This window comes from Phalaenopsis equestris, unplaced genomic scaffold (genome assembly GCF_001263595.1).
Source record: "Phalaenopsis equestris unplaced genomic scaffold, ASM126359v1 Scaffold000074, whole genome shotgun sequence".
NCBI classification, from domain to species: Eukaryota; Viridiplantae; Streptophyta; class Magnoliopsida; order Asparagales; family Orchidaceae; genus Phalaenopsis; species Phalaenopsis equestris.
Genome location: NW_018164516.1, coordinates 556,015 through 581,933, shown reverse-complemented (window position 1 = coordinate 581,933; position 25,919 = coordinate 556,015). Strand labels below are relative to the sequence as shown.

The 25,919-nt window shown below is 32.3% G+C and overlaps 1 protein-coding gene across 1 annotated transcript; it reads left to right on the top strand.

Annotated features, from left to right (window-relative positions):
- Window positions 1-24,080: 24,080 nt before the first annotated feature.
- LOC110019728 (zinc finger protein ZAT9-like) lies at window positions 24,081-25,609 on the top strand. The gene is made up of 2 exons (XM_020717518.1): window positions 24,081-24,966; window positions 25,060-25,609. Exons 1-2 carry the CDS (start codon window positions 24,343-24,345, stop codon window positions 25,390-25,392), a joined length of 957 nt encoding a protein of 318 aa, XP_020573177.1. The 5' UTR covers window positions 24,081-24,342; the 3' UTR covers window positions 25,393-25,609.
- Window positions 25,610-25,919: the final 310 nt, after the last annotated feature.

Sequence of the window (25,919 nt, the reverse complement as noted above, 5' to 3'; positions counted from 1 at the left end):
ACCAAACTTAGCCTTTTGCCCCCAAATCTACCCAATTTACGAAAACACCCCAAAACCCCAAATTTGACCAAAATTCCCAATTTCACCCAAAATATAAAATTTTTTTCAAAAATCACCTCAAACCATTTGAAACTACCCAAATTTCCCAAAACCTCCCAAAATTGCCAAAATTACCAAAATACCCCCAAATTTGCCAAAATTACAAAAATACCCTTGGTGGCCCAAACTTTCCCAAAATCCTCAAAATCACTTCAAATGTCACCAAAACCAATTTGGACTATCCAATTGAACTAAATTTGACCAAAAACCTCAAATTGCCTTTAGAGGCCCAATTTCCCCCGATTCACCAAAAATGTCCACCGATGTGTTTCCAATTTTTCCCAATTTTAATTCTAAACTCAAATTCATCATGATAAAAACCAAATCCAAGCCCAATTGACCCACTCAACCAAAACCAAAAAGCCCCAATTTGGCCTAAAACCAAAATCCCATTCAATTGAACCCCCAAATTTTTCCAGTTGCCTCAATTATGCATCATAAACTCTTTGAAACATCTCCAAACATCGAATTAAACTCTCAATTGACCTTGTTCAAGCTTCAATTTCACTCAATTTTAACCCAAATCCAAAATTCCCAAATTTGCCCCAATTTAGCCATGTGCCCAAATTCCACCAAATTGAATGCACTAATCCCAAAATTGACACCCAAAATTCATAACATTCCACTAGACCATTTTAAACTCTCAATTTTCACTTAGCCCAACTCTAGGCAAACCTAAAGGCAAGTCTAACCCAACATCCCCAAATTGATCAAATGTCCAAATTCCTTCAAATTGACCCTCCAAATCAATTCAAAATCACTCTAAATCTTTTCTAAACTCTTTGTAACAATCATTTATATCATCCTGATCAATAAATTGGGATCATTTTCATGGGTAGCCTAACCTAAACCCAACTTCAAGATAATTTGATCCAAATTGAACCCATGCATCAAAATTGATTAAGCCTTGCCTAAGTGACCAAAGTAATGACACCACAACCACTAAATGGATCCTAGTGACCTGGCTAGAGCCACCTAGCCAACCGTATGGAAGCCAGGGACAAATTGTCCCTTAATTTAGGGGATTTTATCCTTTTTTGGGCCTAAACCAAGCATCCTTGCAATCATACTAAACCATTAAGGGTTAATCATAATTAGACCACCCCTTGGCTCACATGGCTGCCTGGCCACCTCCTTTGCTTTTGCCAGCGACCATAGTTGTCGTAAACCACCAAAATTAAGAGCCTCATGCGTCCATCCAAACCCAATCTCACCCATCTAAGCTGGTTAGCTCCAATTGGCCTTTGACATTTCTCTGCCCTCCACATAAGCACCCAATTGCACCAAATACGAAGCCCCGAGCTCCACCCTAAGCCCTTTTATTTAAACCACCTCCTCCATGGCCAAAAAAAGAGCTAGCAAATTTCCTTAGGGAGACTCAGCCCAATTGCTTCCAGACACTCTCCAAGAACTCCTAAAATCAAGCCCACAATTTTCCCTGCTCAATTTTGAGTTCAAAATTAGGGAAAACTAGTACAGATTTCCCCACAGCTTCACACTCTACCAAACTTCAATTAAATGTGCACACACAATCTCCACAATGAGAGGAGTTGATTCCCCACAAAAGCCCCATCCTAAACAGCATCTAACATAGCTCTAGACCAACACCTGAAATCCACTTTGATCAAAATCATACTTAGACAACTTACTAAGGCCTAGGACTTCATCTGGAGGTTTTTTGGACCCAATCAAAGCTGTCACAAACATATAATTGTGGCCTCCCCTCTCAGATAAAGGTATTGAACCTCAACCCTAATCCGAGACTATTTTGATTCTCTATATGTATTTACAATATTTCATACCATGTAAGCTGTATACATATGTTCATCTCAAGTAGATGAAGGTTTAGAAACAAACCCCATGTGATTTGGTTGAGTCTAGCTCAAGATCTTAAGGTTTTAGTGTGAATGGCTCACGGTTTAGGTCACTTGGAGACGATGAAGGAGAGCCATCTAATCTTGCATTTATTCAATAGACGAAGAAGATCAAGTCGGACAAATGCTTGGAATGAAAAGGTGGGCTGAATCAGGATTTCCTTGATTGTTCAGATTTCCAGATTCTCACCGAGTTATTATAATTATTCCAACTAAATTTAGGGTGATTCTTCCAACTAGGGTTAAAATAGTTAGAATAGGGATTATTATTTTGATTATTTATAGTGTTTAAAGTTTTATAATAATATTGAGTATCAATAATCTGTCATAGTGAATTCTCCTCTAATACTGGGGCTACTTGAGAATAATTCATTCCTATTTCATCAATCTTTTTAGAAGTAGTAGCAATTTGAGATGCCAAAATAGACACTGCATCAGAATCATGAATACTAGCTACTCTCTTAGGATTTACCCTTTCAGAGGGTCATTGAAAATTATTAGTAGTCATTTCTTCAATTAAAGAATATGCTTCATCAAAAGGTTTTGACATTAATGAACCACTCGCAACAACATCTATAATAAATCTCAGTGATCCTACTAATCCATTATAAAATGTTTGAATTATTAACCAATCTGGTAAAGCATGATGTGGACATTTTCTAAGTAGTTCTTTAAATCTTTCTTAGGCTTCATATATCAATTCCCCTTCAAACTGACAAAAGGATGTAATATCATTTCTAAGCTTAGCGGTTTTTGAGGGTGGAAAATATTTAGCCAAGAATTTTTGTGATAATTATCTCCAAGTTGTAATAGATCCAGGTGCTAACAAATTTAACCATGCTTTAGCTTTATCCCTTAATGAAATAGAAAAAAGTCTAATTCTAACGATATCATTAGACACTTTACAACATCATCAGACACTCCATCATATTTAATTGTAGCACAAATTTCAAGAAAACTAAAAAGATGTAAGTTAGAATCTTCAGTAGTTGATCCTCCAAACTGACTATTTTGTACCATTTGGATAATAACAGGTTTAAGCTCAAATGAACTAGCAACAATATTAGGATTTTGAATAGTTAAATGAAGTTTATCTGTTGTCGGATTCACATAATTTTTTAAAGGTCTTTATCGATTTTCATTTATCTAAGTTATTCACCATTTCTTGAAAATTTTTAATTTGTCTTTGTTGTTTTCAAATATTTTTAATAGTACATTCTAATTCTGAATCGTAAGGTACTAAACCTTCAGATCCAATATTTCACATAAATAAATAAAGCAAGCAAAGTAAAACACTCTAATAAAAATATTTCTTTTTGGATTTTGGATTTTTGAATTTTGTTTATTTTTTTAAATAAAAATAATTTTTTTATGGTATATATATTATCTATAAATTTCTTAACTTATCAAAACAATTTAATCCAACTGTTACTTTCCCCACGCAATGACGCCAAAAACTTGATCCGAATTTTTTGTTGCGACAGATTGTCTAAAATTTAATTAAATATAATCAATTAATATTTGGATTCTAAGCAAGTATACATATCATTATCAAGTAATAATGAACTTTCTATTTAAGCCCCAAATATCGATCCTACGGGGAATGTTTAAATTTAAAATGACAAATTTGCTAGGAAATTCACAGAAAGTCAATTGAAATCACTGTTACTAATTTCAATTGTTGAGATGCAATCAAAATTAAATTTCTAAACTATTATCAGATCAAATATGTAAAATTTAAAACAGTAAATACTAATCTATTAACTATGTTTATGTAACAAAGATTCTTATGCGAAAAGCATCATTCCCACTACAATGAGGCTATGGTAAAATGAGATGAGATAAATGTTTGTAATAAGTATTGCGCCAAATTTTGCACCACCTTTAGCGCTGTTGGCACTGGTCTGGCACCGTCGGCACTGAGTAAAAAATCTCCGCGTTAATTTGTTCTACGCCGTCGGTGCTGTTGCTTCTTTTTTTCTTCAAGTCCTAAAAATCAACAACATGCAAGAAAAAATAAAAATACCTTCCATTAAAGTGCAATGTCACAAAAAAAAGTATAAAATATGGGTCTAAAAAAGCATATATTTTTTGTGTATCAAAATCCCCCAAACTTACATGTTACTTGTCCTCAAATAACTCTTCTACTATATATAAAAATTATGACTTATGGTAGAGAATTTAACTTCTAGATATTCATATTTTAGTCTACTAAGCACAATAACATAACTTAAGAAAAATTCAAAACAACTCCAGTTAATACTAAAGGTATAAAAATATTCAGCAGTCAAGTCCATGATTTCTAATTCTCTATTCATTTCAAAAAAAATTGTAAATTGCTATATTAAAGTCACTTAGAATATCTATATGAAAAAGAACTTCATAAAATTTTACTAGTAAATAAACTAATTCTCAAATAAAAGTTTAGAAAATGTAGTCAAGTCTTCTTCCTCAAGTTGATTCAAGTGAAGCCAATTTTTAATTAGGCATCTCCTCAAGCTTATCCTCACATCTCTCTTTTTTTTTCTTTTCTTTTCTTTTCAGTATCATTTTCAATCCATTTTCTTTTCTTTTCCTTTTCCTTTTTTTTATGTGAGGATTACTATATCTAGATAGCGTTTAATGATTTTGAACTTCACTATCCTCTTCTTAAAGTTAAAAACTTTTTACATTTCTTCACTTAAAAAAATTATATTAAATTAAAGATTTCATAAAGTTTAATTCTTTTCTTTTTACATGAATCTTTTAAGATTTTTAATACTTCAAAAATACAAATTTTCTTTACTAAAAATAGAAAAACATAGTCTTATTCTCTTTTACCAAATATCATAGACCCTAAAATTAACCTTTATTATTGAAAATTTTTATTTAAAATTACTATATATTTAAACATGTAAATATAGTTATCTAATGTTACTCACTAATTCCAATGGTCATGTTAAATTTAAAATTTTGAAAATATAATTAAGTGAGGACAAATAAAATTAAGTTCTTTCTCTCTCTAAAAATTATTTTTCTTCATCTCCCCCCCCCCAAACTTAAATTTTTAAAAGATTTTTACATGAAGAACTTTAAAAATGAATGGTAAAAGAAAGCATTAAATACATAAGAAAAAGTTATATCTGTTGGAGATTTTGATTTTTGAACATAAAGTTTAAAAATACTGCAGGAGCTAAAATGAAAATTACAAGGCTAAGAACATTAACTTACACATAATACATATAAAATTTGCTGAGAAAGAGCTAATCACAAAACAAAACAAAGTGTTAAAAATAACAACATAACTAAACTAAATTCTAAAAATGAAAACAGTCTTCCACTTTATACTTTCACATAACATAACAAACAAAGTCTAAACAACATCACAACACAAACAATATAATCACACAGTACAAACACAAACAAAGAAACAAAAAGATCGCTAGTCAATGTCATCTTCATCTTCATCTACATCCAACTTCTGTTGCTGATATGGAATAAACACAGGGTGAACAGGGAACTAAACTGAATGTTCTCCCCTCAGGTATCTAACTAAAGCATCATCATAAGCAACATCATGCTCAAATTTTTGCCGAATCAAATCATCAGTGTGAGCATTTCTAGCTTCCATATTATGCATCCTATAATCCATCCTCAAAATATCTGCCTATTGTATCATTATATGATCCAAAAGTTCTATGTTGTTGGGGTCACTAGAAGTAGGTCCATGAGAGGTAGAAGGAATATCCCTAGAAGTATAAGAAATATCTCTAGCCTTACTGCTAGATCTCCAGTCAACATGAGATTCATATGTCTTACTGTTAGCAGGCCTAATAGGTCTCTGAGGCTCAATCCTCTCCTCATTAGGTCAAAAATCAACTCTTGTCGGAATCATTCTTCCAGAAATAAAATAATGCAGGCCTTAGATACTACATTTAAACTAGTACGGGGAAAGTTAACTTTAACTCCATTTTTTATTTTCCAAGCTCCTTTCTCACTAGTCAGAAAAGAAATGACTTCATCTAAAGCCTGATCTGTAACAAAAAAAGAATGATACTGGCATCTATACACATCTTCTACAGAATAAAAATCATTTATTTTCTTTGGAGTAAGTTCTACCCTTTTTCCACGAACAAAAATCATCAGAATCTTCAGGAAGGTTGACATAAAATTTCATTACAATCCCAGCTATCGCATCAGCAGTAAAATAGTAGAAGTTTTCCCATTGCCAAGCAATAATCTAATGTTCAACTTCTCCTTCTGGATTTTTAAAACCTCGGTCTTGAATTAATTTCTTTTTTTTACAAATGCTTTAAAATCAAGCACTAGCTCTAAAGCTAAAAAATTTTTGTTCGTCATATTCTACTTTCCTTTTGCTCGATTTAGGTGCCATAGGAAATCTAGAAAATTTTGAAAAATTTGAATAAATTCTAAAATTTTGAAAATCAAAATGTAAAACATTTTAAACTTCAAATCACTATATAAGAGTTCATCACCAAAGGATTTTCTCAAAATTTTCTCAAAATTTTATTTCATATTTTTGGATCCATACAGTGTGAGATAAATCCTTGGTGAAAATAAAAAATTTTTGGTTTAAATTGTAGCTCTTACGTAGAGAAGAGGAAATCCGAAGTCTTTTAGCCTCTAAATTGTCTCAAATCTAACCACAATCAAGCCCTAGCCCAAACCAAAGGTGTAAGATGACTTAAGCATAAAAATGGTGGCCATAGTAAAAATTATAAATTTTTAGGGGTTAAAGTCTATTGTCGATTCGAGGACGCCGTCGGCGCAGATTCCAACGCCGTAGGCGCTGAAGGCTCGAAAATTTCATATTTTGATTTTTTTTTTTAATTTTCAATTTCCTATCGACTTACTTCAAAATTTTTAGTATTTTAAACACAAATTTTTATCTAACAATAATTCACAAAACAAAACATTTCACCAACACGAATTTTCACAAACAACAATAAACTAACTTTTACATATGAAAGTACACTTTTTACAAACACAATTTCTTAATTAAATAATCACACATATTAAACAAACTAATTATAAATCAACATCGAAATCAAGACACAATACTAAACACTGTCACAAAACTATACACACAATAAAAGTTCAGAATTCTAAAGCAAAAAAAAACCAAACCAAATTAAATCCACACAATTACCATAAATATATATTATGTTCTAAAATAGATAGAAATTTATAGTTTTCAATTATTACGCATCTTCTTCAGTGCTTTCTCCTCTTCTGACATCTCCCATAGATTGGTAATGAACATATAAGTTGTAGAAGGATCAGTACGTGAATTGATATGTCGAATGTTCTTCGATCCACCCATTTTCCTTAAACATCCGAACTAAACCTGCTTCAAAAGTTCCAATGTGATTAAAATTTTTTTTCATTCTCCAATCTAGGTGATTAAAAAGGTATTTAAGATCTCCTACTGCATTCATAATACTCTAAAGTTCCCTTTCAATTTTCTTCAATTTATTTTCCAAAGCAAGCGAACTTCCAACTATTGGTGGTATTAATGGAGTTGAAGCATGTGAAGATTGATCTATGATGGCTTCTAATACTTCATTTCCATTTCCATAATAATTACCATCTATAGAATTCATGGGCTCCCAAGGTAATAAAGTCTTTTCCCAACTTTCATATGGAGCTTGGGCTTGACTGCAAATCAAAAAGATGGTAGATGGATGCCCAAGTCCATAAATTGGTCCATTAGTAAGGATACCCATAATAGCTTTAAATATAATAGAACCTATATCAATGGGTTTTTCCATTTGAATGCAGTAATTTAAAATAGTACATTCTTTGGTGAGTCTACTAATTTTCATAGTAGGGAGTAATTTTGCAGTAATAAAGAAATGCCATTGCTTCGAAATTGGATTAAGTAATGAAGTGGAAAAACTAACATATCCTTCATCTTTTGTCGCCCACATATCACTTTCATCTGACAGAAGATTAAACATGTCTTGCATTAAATCTCGTGTAGGAATGAAATTTGTATAATGACATATTGGAATGTTGTCTATCATATACAATTCATTAATCCTTGCAGGAGTAAATGGTACAACTTTATCTCGTATGAAGACAACACTTTGAGTAATTCCATGTATGTTTGCGCAAAACTCTTTCACCATAGGTACGACAACTGCAAACGTGGTGTAACACAAAGCTTTCCAATGGCGTTGCAAAATGATTTTCTCAATCAGACCAATAGGATTGATCACTCCATGATTAACAAATCCTCTTCTTAATAACTTTATCGTATAATTGCTGTGCGTCGAAACTAATGAACTTTCTTTTGTTGAAAACTCCATACTTCAAAGTATTTCTGGAATTGGAAGCCATGGAAAGCCATGGAATCCAATTGGAAGCCATGGAATCCAAAAATAGGAAGTTAATAGGCGTCCAAGGATGTTTCTAGGCTTTTTTAAACTCATACCGGAGTTTATTATGAAGTGAAATTGCGCCAAAACCCGCTAAAAGTCATCTAAAACCATCCAACCACACTCGAAACCGTCGGCGCTCCCGATTGGCACTGCCGACGTTGATGTCCGTTATCTAGGGTGCAGTTGGCGCCCATTCTGGCGTCATTGGTGCCAGTGACCAAAATTGCCAAAATTGCGGTTTTCATTTTTTTATTCAATTCGATTCCAAATTTTCCTTCAATACCAATATTTGACTTAATTTTCAATAAATGCAATTATGTAGGATTTATATCTACTAATATATAAGACACTTAACAAACTAAATAGTAATACATAACAATATAAGTATGGGTTGCCTCCCACAAAGCACTTAGTTTAATGTCGTCAGCCTGACATACCATTTGTTTAGTTGGGTTGACTTAACATTAAAACTTCTTTAAATTGAGGTATGTGCCCTTCATAATAATGTTTCAAACGATGCCCATTAACTTTAAATATCTTTCTAGTGTTAGGATCTTTAATAACAATAGTTCCATAAAGATAGACTTTAAGATAGACTTTAATCGCTTTAAATGGTCCTAACCATCTGGATTTTAGTTTTCCTAGAAATAATCTCAATCTGGTATTAAATAATAAAACTACTTGTCCAGGTTCAAACTTGTTTTGAATAATCATTCGGTCATTCCATATTTCATTTTCTCTTTATAGATTTTTGCATTATCATATGATTTATTTCTAATCTCCTTAAGTTCATTGAGTTGCGTCTCACTAGCTTCTTTTAAATTGAAATTAAATTTTTTCATCGCCCAATAAGCTTTATGTTTGAATTCTACTGGTAAATGACATGTTTTTCCAAAAATTAATTTATATGGGGATGATCCTATAAGAGTTTTATGAGAAGTTCTGTATGCCCATAATGCAGTATCTAGTCTAGCAGACCAATCCAATTTTTAAGGATTTACAAATTTTTCTAAAATACGTTTAATTTCATGATTTGATATCTCTGCTAGATCACTAGTATGAGGATGATAAGCAGTAGAGAATCTATGCATAATATCATATTTCTTAATTAATCTTTTGATTCTCTTATTTCTAAAATGAGATTTCCATATCTTGTAAAAAATATTTTTAATTAAAAATTTAGAAACCCTCCGAGCGTCATATCTAGGCACAACAATAGCTTCAACCCACCGAGACATAAAATCAACAACAAGTAAAATGCAATAGCTTCAATCCATTTGGACATATAATCAACAACAAGTAATATATATAAATTCCCAAATGAAGGCATAAATGGTCCCATAAAATCTAACCCCCATACATAAAAAATTTCAACTTCTAATGTGTAATTTAGAGGCTTTTCATTTCTTCTAGAAATATTTTCTACTTGTTGACATCGATCGCATGTTTTAATATAATAATTAACATATCTAAAAAGAGTATGCCAATAAAATCCAGCTTGCAAAATCTTATATGCAGTTCTATTCATTCCAAAATATCCTCCAAATTCGGAATCATGACATCTTTCAAGTATCTTTTGAGTTTCCTCATAAGACACACCCCTTCTAATAATTAGATTTTTACATTATTTATATCGATATGGGTCATCCCAAAAATAGAATTATGAATCGTATATAAATTTCTTTAATTATGGATTTTTGATATCAGGTGTTAAGATATCACCTAAAATAAAATTTACTGTATCAGCATACCACGGTACATTAATTTCATCAATACTATATAATTGTTCATCAGGAAAATTATTTAAAATTTCATATGATAAAATCAAACTCTTGCAATAGAAGTATCCATATAATTAATCTTGGTTTAACATCCTTTTTTTGCATCAAGTATTTAATAGCAGAATGATCTATATGCACTATACATTTAGTTCCAATTAATCAAGATATTTTTTTGCATCAAGTAATTAATAACAGAATGATCTATATGCACTATACATTTAGTTCTAATTAAGTAAGGTCTAAATTTATCAAAGACATTAACAATAGCGAGTAGCTCTCTTTCAATAGTAGTGTAGTTAATTTGAGCATCATTTAGAGTTTTACTTGCATATTATATTACTTTAAAAACCTTTTTGTGCCTTTGCCCTAACACAGCCCCAATAACATAATCACTAGCACCGCACATTATTTCAAATGGTTTCTCCCAATCAGGTGGAACTATTATAGGTGCAGTGATTAATTTTTCTTTCAATAATTCAAATACTTTTATGCATTCCTCATTAAAATCAAATTTCGTGTCTTTTTCTAAAAGTTGGCATAATGGGTTAGTTATTTTGAAAAAAAATTATATAACGCATGTAGAAAGCAATATGTCCTAAAAAACTTCTTACCTCTTTAGCATTAGTCGGAGGTGGTAATTTTTCAATAACTTAAATTTTCCCAGGAACTACTTCCATGCCATTTTCAAAAATTTTATGCCCAAGTATAATTCCTCTTGCAACCATAAATTACATTTTTCCAAATTTAGTACTAGGTTGATTTTTTTCACATACTTCCAGAACTTTTTATAAATTAGTTAAACATAATTCAAACAGAGTTCCAAATATTGAAAAATCATCCATAAACACTTTCATTCCAGGTTCAATAAAATTGCTAAAGATTGACATCATACATCTTTGAAATGTTGCAGGTGCACTGCATAGTCCAAAAGATATTCTACGAAAAGTAAATGTTCCATACCGGGTTGTAAATGTTATCTTCTCTTCATCCATTGAAGCAATTGGAATTTATTGATAACTAGTACATCAATCTAAAAAGTAATAATATTTTCTCTAAGCCAATCTGTCCAAGATTTGGTCTAGAAAAGGTAAGGGAAAGTGATCTTTTCTGGTGCTATGTTTAATTTTCTATATTCACTACAAATTGGTCAATACAAATTCGCCAACCAGTAACTTGTCTTATTGGTATTAATTCATTTTTTTTCATTTTCTTAAATAGTCACTCCTCCTTTCTTTGGGACTTCGGAACACAGTGAATTGGACTTACCCAAGCACTGTCTGAAATAAGATATATAATTCCAACATCTAACAATTTTTAAATTTCTTTTTTAATAACTTCTTTCATTATTGGATTTAATCTCCTCTGAGGATTACTTTTAGGTTCATATTTTTCATCTAATAGAATTCTGTGCATACAAATAGAAGGACTAATTCCCTTAATATTTGCTAAAGTCCATCCAAAAAATTTTTTATATTTTTTAAACATCTCTATTAATTTTTGTTCTTAAATTTATGTTATTTTAGAAGATACAATAATAGGAAATATACATGACTCTCTTAAGAACACATAATTTAAATGGACAGGTAATATTTTCAGTTCAAGTTCAGGTGGTTTAATACTTTAAGAGATAAGAATTTTATTATCGTTTTCTAACAAGTCTAAAGTTTCAAATTTGCCCTAAATATAATCCAAATCTTCTTATTTTATTTTATCTTTGTTTTCAAAAAATTCTCCTTGCCCTAATTTATCTTCAAACTCATTCTTAAATTGCTCATTACTCAGATAATCTGTTACTTCCATCCTGAAACATTCAACATCTTTTTCTATTGCTTGATATTTCATAACTTTTGCAATATTAAATGTTACTTCCTGATCATTAACTCTCATTATTAATTCTCCTTTCTGTACATCTATCACAGATCTCCCTATTGCAAGAAATGATCTTCCCAAAATAATAAGAATTTCTTTATTCTCCTCCATATCCAATATTATAAAGTCCTCTCTTTATCTTCCTCCATATCCAATACTATAAAGTCTACAGGAAAAATAAATTTATCCACTTTCACTAGTACATCATCTATAACTTCTTTTGGATAAGTTATTGATCAGTCAGCTAACTGAAGAGTTACAGTAGTAGAGGAAATTTATCCCAAATCTAAACGTTTAAAGATTGATACGGGCATAAAATTGATACTCACTTCTAAATCACATAAAGCATTTCCAAAAAAACTTTTCACCAATAGCACAAGGTATAGTAAAACTACCAGAACCTTTTAATTTTTTAGGAAGCTTTTTCTGAATAATAACACTACACTCTTCACTGAGTGCACCGATCCCATGATCTGTAAACTTTCTTTTCTTATTTAATATATCATTCATACATTTCACATAACTTGGCATTTGTTCCAAAGCTTCAACAAAAGGAATGTTTATCGTTAACTTCTTAAGGATTTCTAAAAAATTTGTAAATTGTTTATCTTTGTTCTTATGCTTCAGTCTTTGAAGAAATGGAGGTAATGGTTTTTCTAAAGGACTTTGTGTTTACTCATTTTCATTTTGGTCACTTTCCATTTCTTCCTTCTCTTCATCAACTTCAGTTTCTCTTTGAATCCTTGTTTCAACTTCTTTTCCACTTTGTAATTGAATAGCTTTAATTTGCTCCTTATTTTAATCTTTTAGATTAACTTCCACCGTACTCGAAAGAATTTCAGAAAGTCTGTTACTGACTGCAGTAGCAATATGTCCTAATTGATTTTCAATATTTCTAATAGCAGCCCCTTAATTCTGTATTTGATTTCCCATGTTTAACATTCCTTCTTCCGTCGTCAACTTCTTTTCCTTAACTTGTGGGTTAGGATTAGAGTTAAATTTAGAGGATAATAAAGTTGATAACTAGGATTTTCGTGGTTGTTCAAATTTTTGGAGGGATTCACCGAATTTTTATAATTATTCCAAGTAAAATTAGTTATAATTATTCCAAGTTCACCGAATTTTTATAATTATTCCAAGTAAAATTAGGGTGATTTTTTCATCCAGGATTATAAAAGTTAGAATAGGGATTGTTATTTTAATAATTTATAGCATTTAAAGTTTCATAAGATGATTGAGTATCAATGATCTGTCTTAGTAAATTTTCCTCTAATACTGAGGGTATTTGGGAAATGTTTACCCTATTTGATCAATCTTTTTCAAAATAGCAGCAATTTGAGATGCTAAAATAGACATTGCATCAGAATCATGAACACTAGCTACTTTTTTAGGATTTATACTTTCAAAGAGCCATTGAAAATTGTTAGTATCCATCTCTTGAATTAAAGAATTTTCTTCATCAAAAGGTTTTGACATTAGTGATCCACCCGCAGCAGCATCTATAATAGATCTAAGTGATCCTATAAATCAATTATAAAATGTTTGAACTATTAATCAATCTGGTAGAGCATGGTGTGGACATTTTCTAAGAAAATCTTTAAATATTTCCCTAGCTTCATATATAGATTCTTCTTCAAATTGACAAAAGGATGAAATATCATTTCTAAGCTTAGCAGTTTTTTAGGGTGGAAAATATTTATCTAAGAATTTTTTTGATAATTCTCCCCAAGTTCTGATAGATAATGAATTTAACCAAGCCTTAGCTTTATCCCTTAATGAAAAAAGAAAAAGTCTAAGTCTAACAACATCATTAGACACTCCGTCATATCTAAAAGTAGCACAAATTTCAAGAAAACTAGCAAGATATAAGTTTGGATCTTCAGCAGGTGTTCCTCCAAACAGTATATTTTGTACCATTTGGATAATAGAAGATTTAAGCTCAAATGAATTAGCAGCAATATCAGAATTTTGAATTGTCAAGTGAAGTTCATCTACTGTCGGATTAGCATAATCTTTTAAAGGTCTTTGATGATTTTGTTTATTTGATTATTTAAGTTATTCATCATTTCGTTTAAGTTTTTAATTTTTTTTTGTTGTTTTAAAAATTTTCTAATAGTATGCTCTAATTTTGAATCATGAGGCACTAAACCTTCAGATCTAATATTTCGCATAAACAAATATAATAAGCAAAGAAAAAATTTCTTAACAACAATTCTTAAATAAAAATATATTTTCTTTTTTGATTTTTTATTTTTTTTTATTATATATATATATATATATATATATATATATATATATATATATATAATTATCTCTAAATTTCATAATTTACCAAATCTATTTAATTTACCACTAGCTTTCCCAACAACAGTGCAAAAAAATTGATCCCGGTGAAATATAGTTGTGTAAAAATTATAAAGTTGACACTGCTATGCAACGACGCTAAAAGCTTGATGCAATATTTTATGAATTATAAATTTATGCAATTAATGCTGGGATTCTACGTAAGCATACATATCATTATTAAGTAAGAAAAGACTTTATATTTAAGCCCCAAATATCAATCCTACGGGGAAGGTTGAAATTTAAAATGATAAATTTACTAGGAAATTCACAGAAAGTCAAAAAAAAATTACTATCACAAATTTTAAATGTTGAGATAATATCAGAACTAAATTATTTAACTAATAAAAAAATTGAAATATAAAATTTAAACAGTAACTACCAAACTATTAAACTATGTTTATGTGATGAAGATTTCTTATGTGAAAAAGCATATTTCCCACTACAATGAGGATTTGGTAAAATGGGATGAGATAAATGATTCAAATATGCATTGTGCCAAATAGGAACAGTTTTAATTCTCTATCATGATACAGTGTTATAGATAATCATTGGCTAATCCCGAGTTTAGTCCCTAAATCAGTGACTAGGCTAGGAGGATACTAGCTCCTAATCTCCCACTTCCCTTCTCCTGAAGGATAACTCTCGCTTTAATTTTTAAACACTAAGACTGAATTGGGGATTTTAGTTTGTCACTCTAAAGATTCTCCAATTCTACACCCAACAAATTATATTTTCCTATTTATTTGTACGTAATTCCATGAATGAAATACTCCATGAAATTAGATGTGATTCTCACTCTGTTGTAGAACTCATACTTCATCTCCTAGATCATATGTTTCATAACATATTTTAACAATTCAAGATAAAGTAAATTACTCAGACTTCATGAGAAAGATACAACAAAACACAAATTTCATATATAAAAAATGTTCATACAACACTAATAAACAAACAACACTTATCTAAAACTCTTTCTCTAAGAAAATCCCTTGTAGCCACTTCTAGGAAATGTAGGAAGAATAAATCTCTCACTTTTCTCCTTCTCCAACACTCTTAGAGAAGATTTCACACTTAATCTCACCACAAAACTCTAAATTGTAAGAACAATGGACTCTAAATAATCATGGAATGAAAAATGGAAGGTGTGGTGCATGGAAGGTGTGGTGCATGGAAGGTTGAATTGAGGCAATGAGATGTCATGAAGATTCAATTTTTTGATAAATATTTCCCTCAAATAAAGGCTAGAGTCGGTTCTCCAATATGTGCCTCCTAAAACTCTTCAAAAAGCATCCAAATTCATCAAATCATCTAGAAACAGGGGCTGAACCGACATTGGCATCGTCGACACCCATTTTGGAGCCATCGGTGCTAGTGTATCGCAATTTAATTCATTACTCTCTATCAAACGGCATCGTCGGTGCATCTTCTAGCGCCGTCGGTGTTGAACAAATTTTCAACTTCTTTATTTTTTCTCCAAGTTTCATCCTTTTTGCTTCCTTTTTTCTCTAAGTCCTAATATTCAACAATCTGTAAGAAAACATAAAAATACCTTCCATTAAAGTGTAATATCACTAAAAATGAGTATAAAATATGGGTCTAAAAATGCATATATTTTTGGTGTATCACCTCCCCAATCAGATAAAGGTATTCAACTCTAACCCTAAACCTAGCTTGTTTTGACTCTCCATACGTATTTATTGTATTTCATACCGTATAATCCATATAGATATTTTTTTCTCGAGTAGATGAAGGTTTATAAACAAACCCCATGCAGTTTGGTTGAGTCTAGACTGAGATCTTAAGGTTTTAGTGTGAACGGCTCACGGGTTAGGTCACTTTAGGACAATAATGGAGAGTCGTTGGATTGCACATGTATCCAATGAACGAAGGAGATTAAGCCGGACATACCCTCGGTGCATAAAGCGCGATAAAGCGCGGTTCGCGTGGAGGCTACGTGGCTGGCAGCATCAAATGGTAGAGTAACGCGTGGAGCCTTCGGAGTGGATGAGATTGAGGTGGTGTCGTGTGGATAAGTAGAAAAATATGGGATTTTTGAATTATTTTTAATGCCTAAACTTCAAAAATCTATATCTTCCTCTATAAAAATCATAGAAATAAAAGAAAAATACCCTCTTGCTCAGTGAATAGAGGAGAATAATGTGGAGTATAAAATAAAAATTATTTTCTTTTTCCCTGAGTTTTAATGAATTAAATACCCTCTATGGTATTTTAATTATCCATGGCTTAAAATATTTCACCATGGCTTGAACTTTTGAGGGTTCATTCCCCATAACAAAGGCCATCTCTTCTAATTTTTCCAAGGTCAGAGGGCATCTCTATGCCTCTAGCTCTAATTTTCAAGCTAAATTGGCCATTTTGGCTTATTTTAATTATATAAATCAAAACATCACTTAGAAATTATGGGAATAATTTTAGTAGGTTTCTTGTGGTCAGAGAAATCTAGAAAAAATATTATGATGCTTTGAACTATTTTGTACATTTCTATACTTAATTAAATATAAAAATATCTTCCTTAAATTTATGTAAATTAAACATATATAAAAAATTTACAAGATTAGTCTCACATTGCTCATAAAAATCATATTTACCCATTGTAAAAATCTTCACTGTAAAAATATTAAAATTATTTGACTTAGTCTAAGCATTAAAATGGATTTTCTAAGGAACCTTTCATTTTTCTACAAAAATAATTATAATAAATCAAATACACTTGGCAAAATTATGAGAAGAGATTTTCTGAGTTCCTTGTGATCATAGACACATAGGAAAAAAAAAATTATTTTCTTGGTATACTTGATTTTTGAGCCTTATTTTGAATTTAAAATAATTAAGAATAATTAAAAATTCCAAAAATATCAAAATATTTCAAAATGTGCCTAATTATTCTCTTATCATTTGGGACTCATTAAAATATTTTTTCAAATTTTTTTAAGTTCAAAATAAATTTTAAAAGCTTAAAAATGAATTTTCCTTATTTACCTATTAAAGTAATTATATTATATAAATTAAAAATCACAAAAATATAAGTTTTAATTCTTTGGGTTTTTTGAATTCAGAGAAGTCTATTAAAATATAAAAATGATTTTTGTAATTAAAATATCATTTTCTATCTAATTTAATCATTGAAATTGATTAAAAATTAAATAATAAAAATAGAAATTTGATTTAAAAAATCATGAAATTTTGTCCAAGTGTTTCTCCGACCTTAGGGAACCTCAAATAATTTTTTTTATAAATATAAATTTTATTTTGGATAATTAAATAGATTAACCTTTTAAAATATTATTTTCTAAATTTAAACAATTATCTAAGTTAAATTAAAATTTTGAGAGGTCCACATGTTCTCCTCTAACATTATAATTACCTCATGAGTATGACACTCTAAATCCTCAAAATCATTTTAGTTGTTTTTAATGAGTTATGAGGTGAAGCGCCCCTAGAGAAAAATAGGCAATTTAGACTTTGAAGCCTTAACCCAAATTTAGGATTAAACAAGGGAAAAATGGGTAATTTTGATCTTAATGGACATGTTTGGATGATTGAAATGCATTGGGTTTAAGAGGTAGAAACTCACTCACCACCCTTGCACAACATCAGTAAGATCATAATTCTCCCAACCTTCATGACCTGGAAGTCAATTGAGATCAGACGATTCTTAAGTGAGGTGCTTAAACCAAAAAGATGATAGTTTACTTTTCTCAAGCCCATAGTTGAGGATGGCTTGACCATTTGATAAGAATACATATCAGTTAAATTAAAACCTTGATAATCACTATTTCACCCATTATGATTATTAAAGGCTTAGTAGTAACTTAGGCTTGATGTCTCTAAAGGTTTAGTATTGACATAGGCTCGATGTCTACACTCAATTGATCAAATTTAGAAGACAGTATGATTTGTGATTAACATCCTTAAACACAACAAGCCTGACTTTAATTGCGGGCACCCACTCACATAACCTTTAAAAGAAACATCAATTGACTGATTGAGTATCTTATCCTCAGGATAATTAAATTGTCAAGTTTCACTGAGCAACGGGGTAGTCACAATCTAGCCTCATATCATTAATGGAACAATATGATAAGTCAAAAATGAACTCGAAATATTTCAAGAGATTTTCAAAGTGATTCGGGTACATGCTTCGAGCATTTTAAAATCTATTGGTCTTTCTAAAGAGCAAATCAAACTTATCATATTTTGTTTTAAAATCATCCACTAGGGTCTTCTAAGATGCAATAAAGTCATAGCCTGAGGTTTGGTAGCTAAACTTTTATCTACTCATGCAATTTAAATTCCTTGCAACATTATATACATGCCTCGCAAGTACTGACATTTCAGGTGGTGGAATGAGAAGACTCGTCAGGTACGCTGTTATAGTTTATAGTACTGCCTTCTCTTGTACTTTCCACACTGTATCCTTATACTTACAAAACTTGCATGTTAAACAATGATGTCACCCTGCATGAACACCCTGCATGAAAACCAAAATCAAAATTACTAGGATAGCCGCAAAACCAAAATCAAAACTAAAATCAACCAAGATAAAGTTCACCACCATAACATTCAAAATATAAAATAATTCAAAATTTAATCACAAACATCACAAAACAACGTTTGCAACTAAATTAAGACGTCTCTATCGGATGATTGAGAATCCCTCAGAGGAGGTAACCTACAGTTGCTAACGAGGCTTCCCATGGTCTAAATGAAAGTACGCAATTAATTAAGTTGAGTTTAGTAAATTCATTTGGACTAATTGAATCTAATAGAAAATAGTGGTACCGGAACGAGGGAACCGTACGATCCTAACTGGATTTGTGGTACCGGAACGAGGGAACCGTATGATCCTAACTGGATTTGTTCTAATCAACTTTAACATGCCCCATAACATTTAAAGAACCATAACAATAGGGACATTTGATTTGACATCATGACCTGACACGCTAGAAAACTTAAACTCGTTATGGTGAGGAGCTTGGAGCTAGCTTTGTGGGCAGCATAGCCATCTCCAGCAGCAAGAGGATCTACAACCAAGAGGATCTACAACAGTATGATCTACAACAGTATATCCTTCCTTAGAACTAAACAACAAGCCATAGGATTTTGAGGTTGTTTGCTTATGCAACATAAATCCTCACTGTATCTTTAGGCCTTTTTGTATCTCTGCTATACAATATAAGCCCTAACTCGCCTTAGGATTCTGAGGTTATCGTTCGTCACGACCTAAATCCTCACATCTTCTAGGCTATTTGTGTGATTAATTTAAATTAATAAAATTGAAAGGATGAAACTTTTAAATAGCTTCCTCCTTAAAATTAAAACAAAATAATATGATAGATTGGGAAGTCACCGAGGTTCTCCTCTAGATCCATGACATCCTTAAGTTCTTCCTCCTTTGGATTCCACAATAAATGTTCTAAATTGAGTCATTCCCTTTTCACACCTCTTTATTCGATCTCGTTGAAAAGTCTTATCCTTTTGAACTCTTTGAAGATAAGATTTCTTGATTTTTATCGAGAGTTTTCTTAGGTGACTTCGGTTATCTAAGATGTAATTAGCTATAGGGGCTTGCCCTTATAGGAAGTTTTTTTGTAATTAACTATAGGGGCTTGCCCTTATAGGAAGTATAATTAAAACCACTACCGATATATCACAAAGACGTGGCAAAAGGTTTATTCATGCATTGTTGAGAAAATGACAGAAACAAAATTCATGTAGATCTTTACTCCAAAATATAAATGAAAGTAAAAGATACTATAAAGGCTTGTCCTATCCACGAGAGCGGAGCCTCTCCCTCTCATGCAAAAAATCTCTCAAGAACTCTCAAGAACTCAAAGTGAGAAAACACATCTTTAGGTTACAATTCAAAGAAACCAAAAAAACCTTAAGGGAGAGCTCTCTCTAATCAAATTATCCACTTTCTTCCAACCTTAAGCGACATAAGATCCTCTAAAATAGACCTCGTGAGTAGATATACCGATAGGGCTTCGCAAACACAAGGAAATTCTTGCCAAAGTAAGTTCAACAGATTGGGCTTGGGTGCACCACTAAATTGTCACAAGTGCGCTAGGTACGACACAGGTATGCCATATCTATGATGGAGACGTGCTACGTGCTGGGTAGACATAATTGTGCGGGTGCGCTGCTAGGAGCACGATTGCTTATGGTGGATGTGAGTACATTAAACTTGATGCAAGTGTGTCGGAGTTAAAGTTAGCATGAAATTAGTGCACTGGATTATGGCATGAGTGTGTTCGTTCAATATCTCCTTTATTGTGTTGATTTCTACTTTTCTTGCTGAAATTTCATGTCCATCCTATCTCCTTCACAATTAAAATAAAAATACCCTTACCAAGCTTAATATTAGTAGAAAGAGATGTAAAACATGGAAAAATATGACATAACAATATCACACAATCACTTTATATCAACACTAAACCTAATCCTTTTCCTAAAAAACTATACAATCCATCTATATATTATATTCCAAGCATCTTTGCATGAGGGTTCCCAACATTACTTTTATGTGTCTTGGTAAAACCCACTAGGAAATTAATTGTTTATTGTGCTTCAATATTTCTTTTGGAATGGGAAAGAGATAAAAAACTCACACAATTTAATCATCCAAAAGATTGTGGAGGAGATATAGAACTCATTTGATTTAATCATCCATTTTAGCAGTTAGTCTGAATGTTTTGGTTTCAGTGAGTATTAATTTTAGTGAATGGTAAGTTAAAAATTTTATTACGTGAGCCTGAGAATTTGGGCAAGGCTTTCTTGTAGCTATAATTAAAGCAAGGGTAGTTTTCTCAACAAAAGGAAAGCTAAGTTCGACTTGCCTTAGAATTATTTAAAATAATAAACTGAGAACTACTTCATACCCTCTTTATGGAAATGGAAAGAAATCATCAGCTCTTGGGTAACTCCAAGAAATATTAAAAAGTGATCATTTTACCTTGGAATTTGGAATAACAGTGAAGATGAATGAAAAATATATTTGTTTAATAGTTTGTTCACACTCTTTAACTAAGTGAATAATAATTTGTTTATCTAACCATAAGGAAAATTGAGCATTTGTCACAAGACAGAAATGAAAAGGCTTAATCTAATAATTCATCTAGTTTAGTTTTTCAATTGTTGAGTATTTTTACAAATAATATGCCTAGGATTACATTGACCTTCTCTACGTTCATCTCAAAGTATTTTTGACTAAGAAGATAACCCGAGAATTTTATTTACCCAACTTTGAATCTACACTTTACTAGGTTCAACTTCATTGCCTGCCTTTCTTAGTATTTAATGAATTCTTTGATGTGTTCATATGATGTTTAGATTACCTACTTTTAAGTAAAACAACATTGAGATACACCTAATTTTTTTATTTCTAATTATTAATGATTACATATATTTTTATGCTCAAAGGACATACATTGTAAAACACCATCCTTAATAATAAATATTCTTTTTCTTGACTAAAACAAAGTGCATGATGCAGTGTTATCATGAGAATGCATAAAAAAAACTCATGATTTGGTAAGCGATCACGGAGTTGACTGGTGAATTTATTGTCATAACAGGTAAGTACCTTGTGGGCAGGCCGAGGTCAATTTCTTGCATACTCAAATCTATCACTTTTATTAGAATTTGACATCATTGTCACATGCATGTGCTAATCAAGATATTAGAATTCCCTGATATAATTGATGCTTAACAGCTTTTGTACCTTTTATTGAATTGTCTCTACAAAAGTTAAGGTGACTACTCCATACTTCTATTTTAAGGGTCGAGCACTTGAGTTGATATTGAACCATTGATGACCATCTTTGATATTGACCCCAGACATTTATTTTGTCATACATCTCTACCATAGAGAGGAAGACCAAGAATGACATTATTAGTTGTTAGTGAGTTGATTATTATGAAATCAATGACATTGGAGAATTTCTTATTTCATTCAATCCACACTAACAACATATCTTAGAACTTTATTTGTTTGTGGACCAATACAATGAATGGAAGAGTTAGAATTGAATAATTATATCAAAGGAACAAAGAATGAATGCTTTATGAAATATGTATTCTCAAATATATGGTAATTTGTCCCTCTTTCTGTAAAGAACACCTTCATTGATTCAGTGGGTAGGTTCATATGCTACAATGTTATAAATACTTTCATCACTATATTCGGAGCCCAAGAGATATTATTTCCATATTTATTGTCTTCTATTTACATAGACATCATAATACTCATATTATAACATCTCTTCTTGGGAATTGATTCTCTCAAAAATGATTCTCTCGCAACATTTATGGCAAATCGTCCTTGGTAATGCCTTAGTCGGCATGATTAGCATTGTGGACAGCTGGTTAATTAGCTTAATGAGGCAAGTAGAGCATGGTAACAAATTCACACAAAATATGCAGTCAGGTGTGCTTTCAGATAACGAACTTATTGAAAACTAAAATGTCTTTAGAGCCACACCCAAGAAAAATAGCTTTAGTTAGATGAGAGGAACAAGTGGAAAGAGGAGAAAGAAATAATAAATTACAAATAACACTAATTCTCTTGAAACAAATCCAGTAGTCTCGTCTGTAGAAAATGATCCTCCCATTTATAAGTCATAGAAGATGTCTAGTAAATTACATGATTGTCATTTAATGAGAACGTTATAATGATTTTTGACCCATTATCTTTACATTTTAGTAATCAAATTGAGCATATTTTGAAATTGCAATCGTTGGTGGCGTCGTTCCATGCCCATAATTGTCCTAAGCACTGTTTTGCATTTGTAACCGTTTGACTTGATCATGTGGTATTCGTACAGTCAGCCAAAAGTCATTCGGCCTACTGAATAATTTTCTGTTTCCTTTTATTGAGAGGATCCATTATGAAGAATCATTGTCATTTGCGAGTATTAGTCCATCAGGAAGAGAGCATATTACCGTAGTCTGACTGATAGCCTACCTTCGGTCGACAAATCTGTACAGGAGTCCCCATTAGACAACTGTTGTCCTTGTGAATACTTTGTGTTGTTTAATTCATTACTAGTATAAGTGTGTAGTGCTGCTTGGTTCAGTCGGATCATAGTTCGACCGACTGAAGTGATATAGGATTTATCGGTTTTTTGCTACTCTTCGTGTAATCCATTGGATCTCTCAACTAACCACATTTCTGATGCACAATCAGCTAAACTATTTTCTAACGTTCAACTTTGAGAGCTTACTAACTCTACCTGATTCTTTTGTTGGGTAATTTGGTTGAGCCAATCTTATTGATTTGTTATATTAACTCGACAAAGTTGCTGACTCCATGTTTTTGGAAAGTTCAAAACGCTTTTGATCATAATTATGCGCTCCAAGAATTTAACAATCTGATTGACTGAAACTTTTAACGATTGAATTAAAATTCCTTCGTTAAAGCATCTAATTCTATTACATAAGTTCACGATATCTCGAAAAGTGGTGGAAATATTAAAAAGAAAAAAAGGCAATTAAGAGCTTATTTGGGGTATTGTTGGGGGCTTATTTGGGTTATTAGGGGGCTTATTTTCGTGCGAAATAATCCACCAAACAACTAGGCTAAAAAAAAAAAGTTATTCACACGAAACCTTGTCACCACCCGAATGACGCTTGTCCACGTGTTATTGAAATAGGCACACAACTGCCGACTAGGTTTGTTTAATATTTTCCTTTCATGATATTGCCAAACAGCCAAGCTGAGATTAACAAACCAAAAACTCTCTCTCTCCTTCACTTCACACCCCTCCCATTCCAAGCTCAAAACAGAGTAGCTGAAAGCGAGCAGAGAAGTGCAGAGCAAACGGAGGCAGAGCTTAAGATCCTTGTCATTCGCAGATGTATCTAAAATTCAAAAACTTTGAAGCTCTCTTCGAATCCCGATAATCCTTCTGAGTTCTTTCGCAGTTAGTTTTCGTTTTGACCAGCCGGCCCTTCTTTCTTTAGCTTCATATGGAATCATATCAGAAGCAGACGAAACATCGATGCAAGATTTGCAGAAAGATCTTTTCTAGTGGCAGATCACTTGGTGGCCACATGAGGTTCCATATCCATTCCTTGTCCTCCGGTGCGCAGGAGAAGGAGAAGCTCGAGGAAAGCAGAGATCAAGAGGGTTTGGGATTTGGGTATGCTTTTAGGAAGAATCTAAAGCAGACGTTTAGGCTCTCTGATTTTGTTGGCGAAGATCTTGCACGCTCTTCGAAGCGGTGCAGGGAATGCGGCAAAGAATTCCCTTCTTGGAAATCTCTTTTTGGTCATATGCGATGCCACTCTGAAAAGACTAGCAATTCTCGAAGCTTTGAGGAAGAAGGTTCTTGGGTCCAGGAGAAGAATTCTCATGAGAGTTTCTCCAAGGAAAATGAGTCGGTGCCGAGGAGGAAGTGCGGGTCGAAGCAGGCTTCTCCGGCTTCGATGGCCGGTTGCGAGCCCGAGGAACAGGCTGGTGCCATCATTCTCATGATGCTTTCCCGAGACATCGGCAGTTGCTCCGATAAGATATCGGAGGAAGACTCCGGTGACGATTTAAAGCGGAGGCTGATTCTGAATTCTCTTGTACTGGAGAAGAAGGGAGCAATGGTTGGTGACAATGGTTTCTCCTTTTCTGAATTCACTTTTTTGAGCAGTAGATACAAATGCTTAACATGCAGAAAAACATTCCATTCCTACCAGGCTCTCGGAGGCCACCGTGCCAGCCATAAGAGGATTAGAATCTGCTGCAGGGAAAGCCCCAGCTTTGACACTGAAGCCTCGATCAAAAACCTTGGGCTGGCATATCAGAAGAGCAGAATCCATGAATGTGACTTTTGTGGTAAGACTTTCTTATCGGGCCAGGCGTTGGGTGGGCACAAGAGGTCTCATTTAGTCTCGAATATTGGAAGCGAAGTAGGCGGAGTTGGTACTAAGAAATTCGTGGTCCAGCAGTTTTCTGAGACGCTTGGTCTCAATCTTCAAAAGATCGAGCAATTTGAAGGCTTTTGGGCCGAGGCGAGTACTAAGCATTAGCAGCATCTGACGATCTAAATCTCAAAACAATGAAGAAAAACTGAAGATGCAATTGTGTACAGATTCTGCATTTCTGTTTCTAGAGTTTCTATTTCATTAATTCAACTTTTCGTTTTGCTGCAAATAAAAACTTGTGAGCTTTTCTGCTTTCTGTGTCACCAATGATTCAACTTTCTTGCTTGATTTTGTTTGCTCTAATGATTACAGAAAGCGTCCTATCTAAAATCATAGTAGAAGAATTACTGCTGGAACTAGTCCATTATTTATTTTTTCTGCAGTTTAACTGCAGCCAGCATGATTGAATTCTTTCTTTCGTATCGTCTTCTCTCTTCTGCTTTTTTTGCTGTATATGATTAAAACGCATGCTTCTTATATATCAATATTTTGTATGCTGAATGAACTAATCCCGATATTCTTCATTTCGTTTTCTTTTTTCTTTGTTGGTGTTGCCCTGCACGTTTTCATTATTTCAGATTTCAGCAATTCTTTTGTTTGATTTTTGCAGCATACGTAAGCAAGAACTGCTT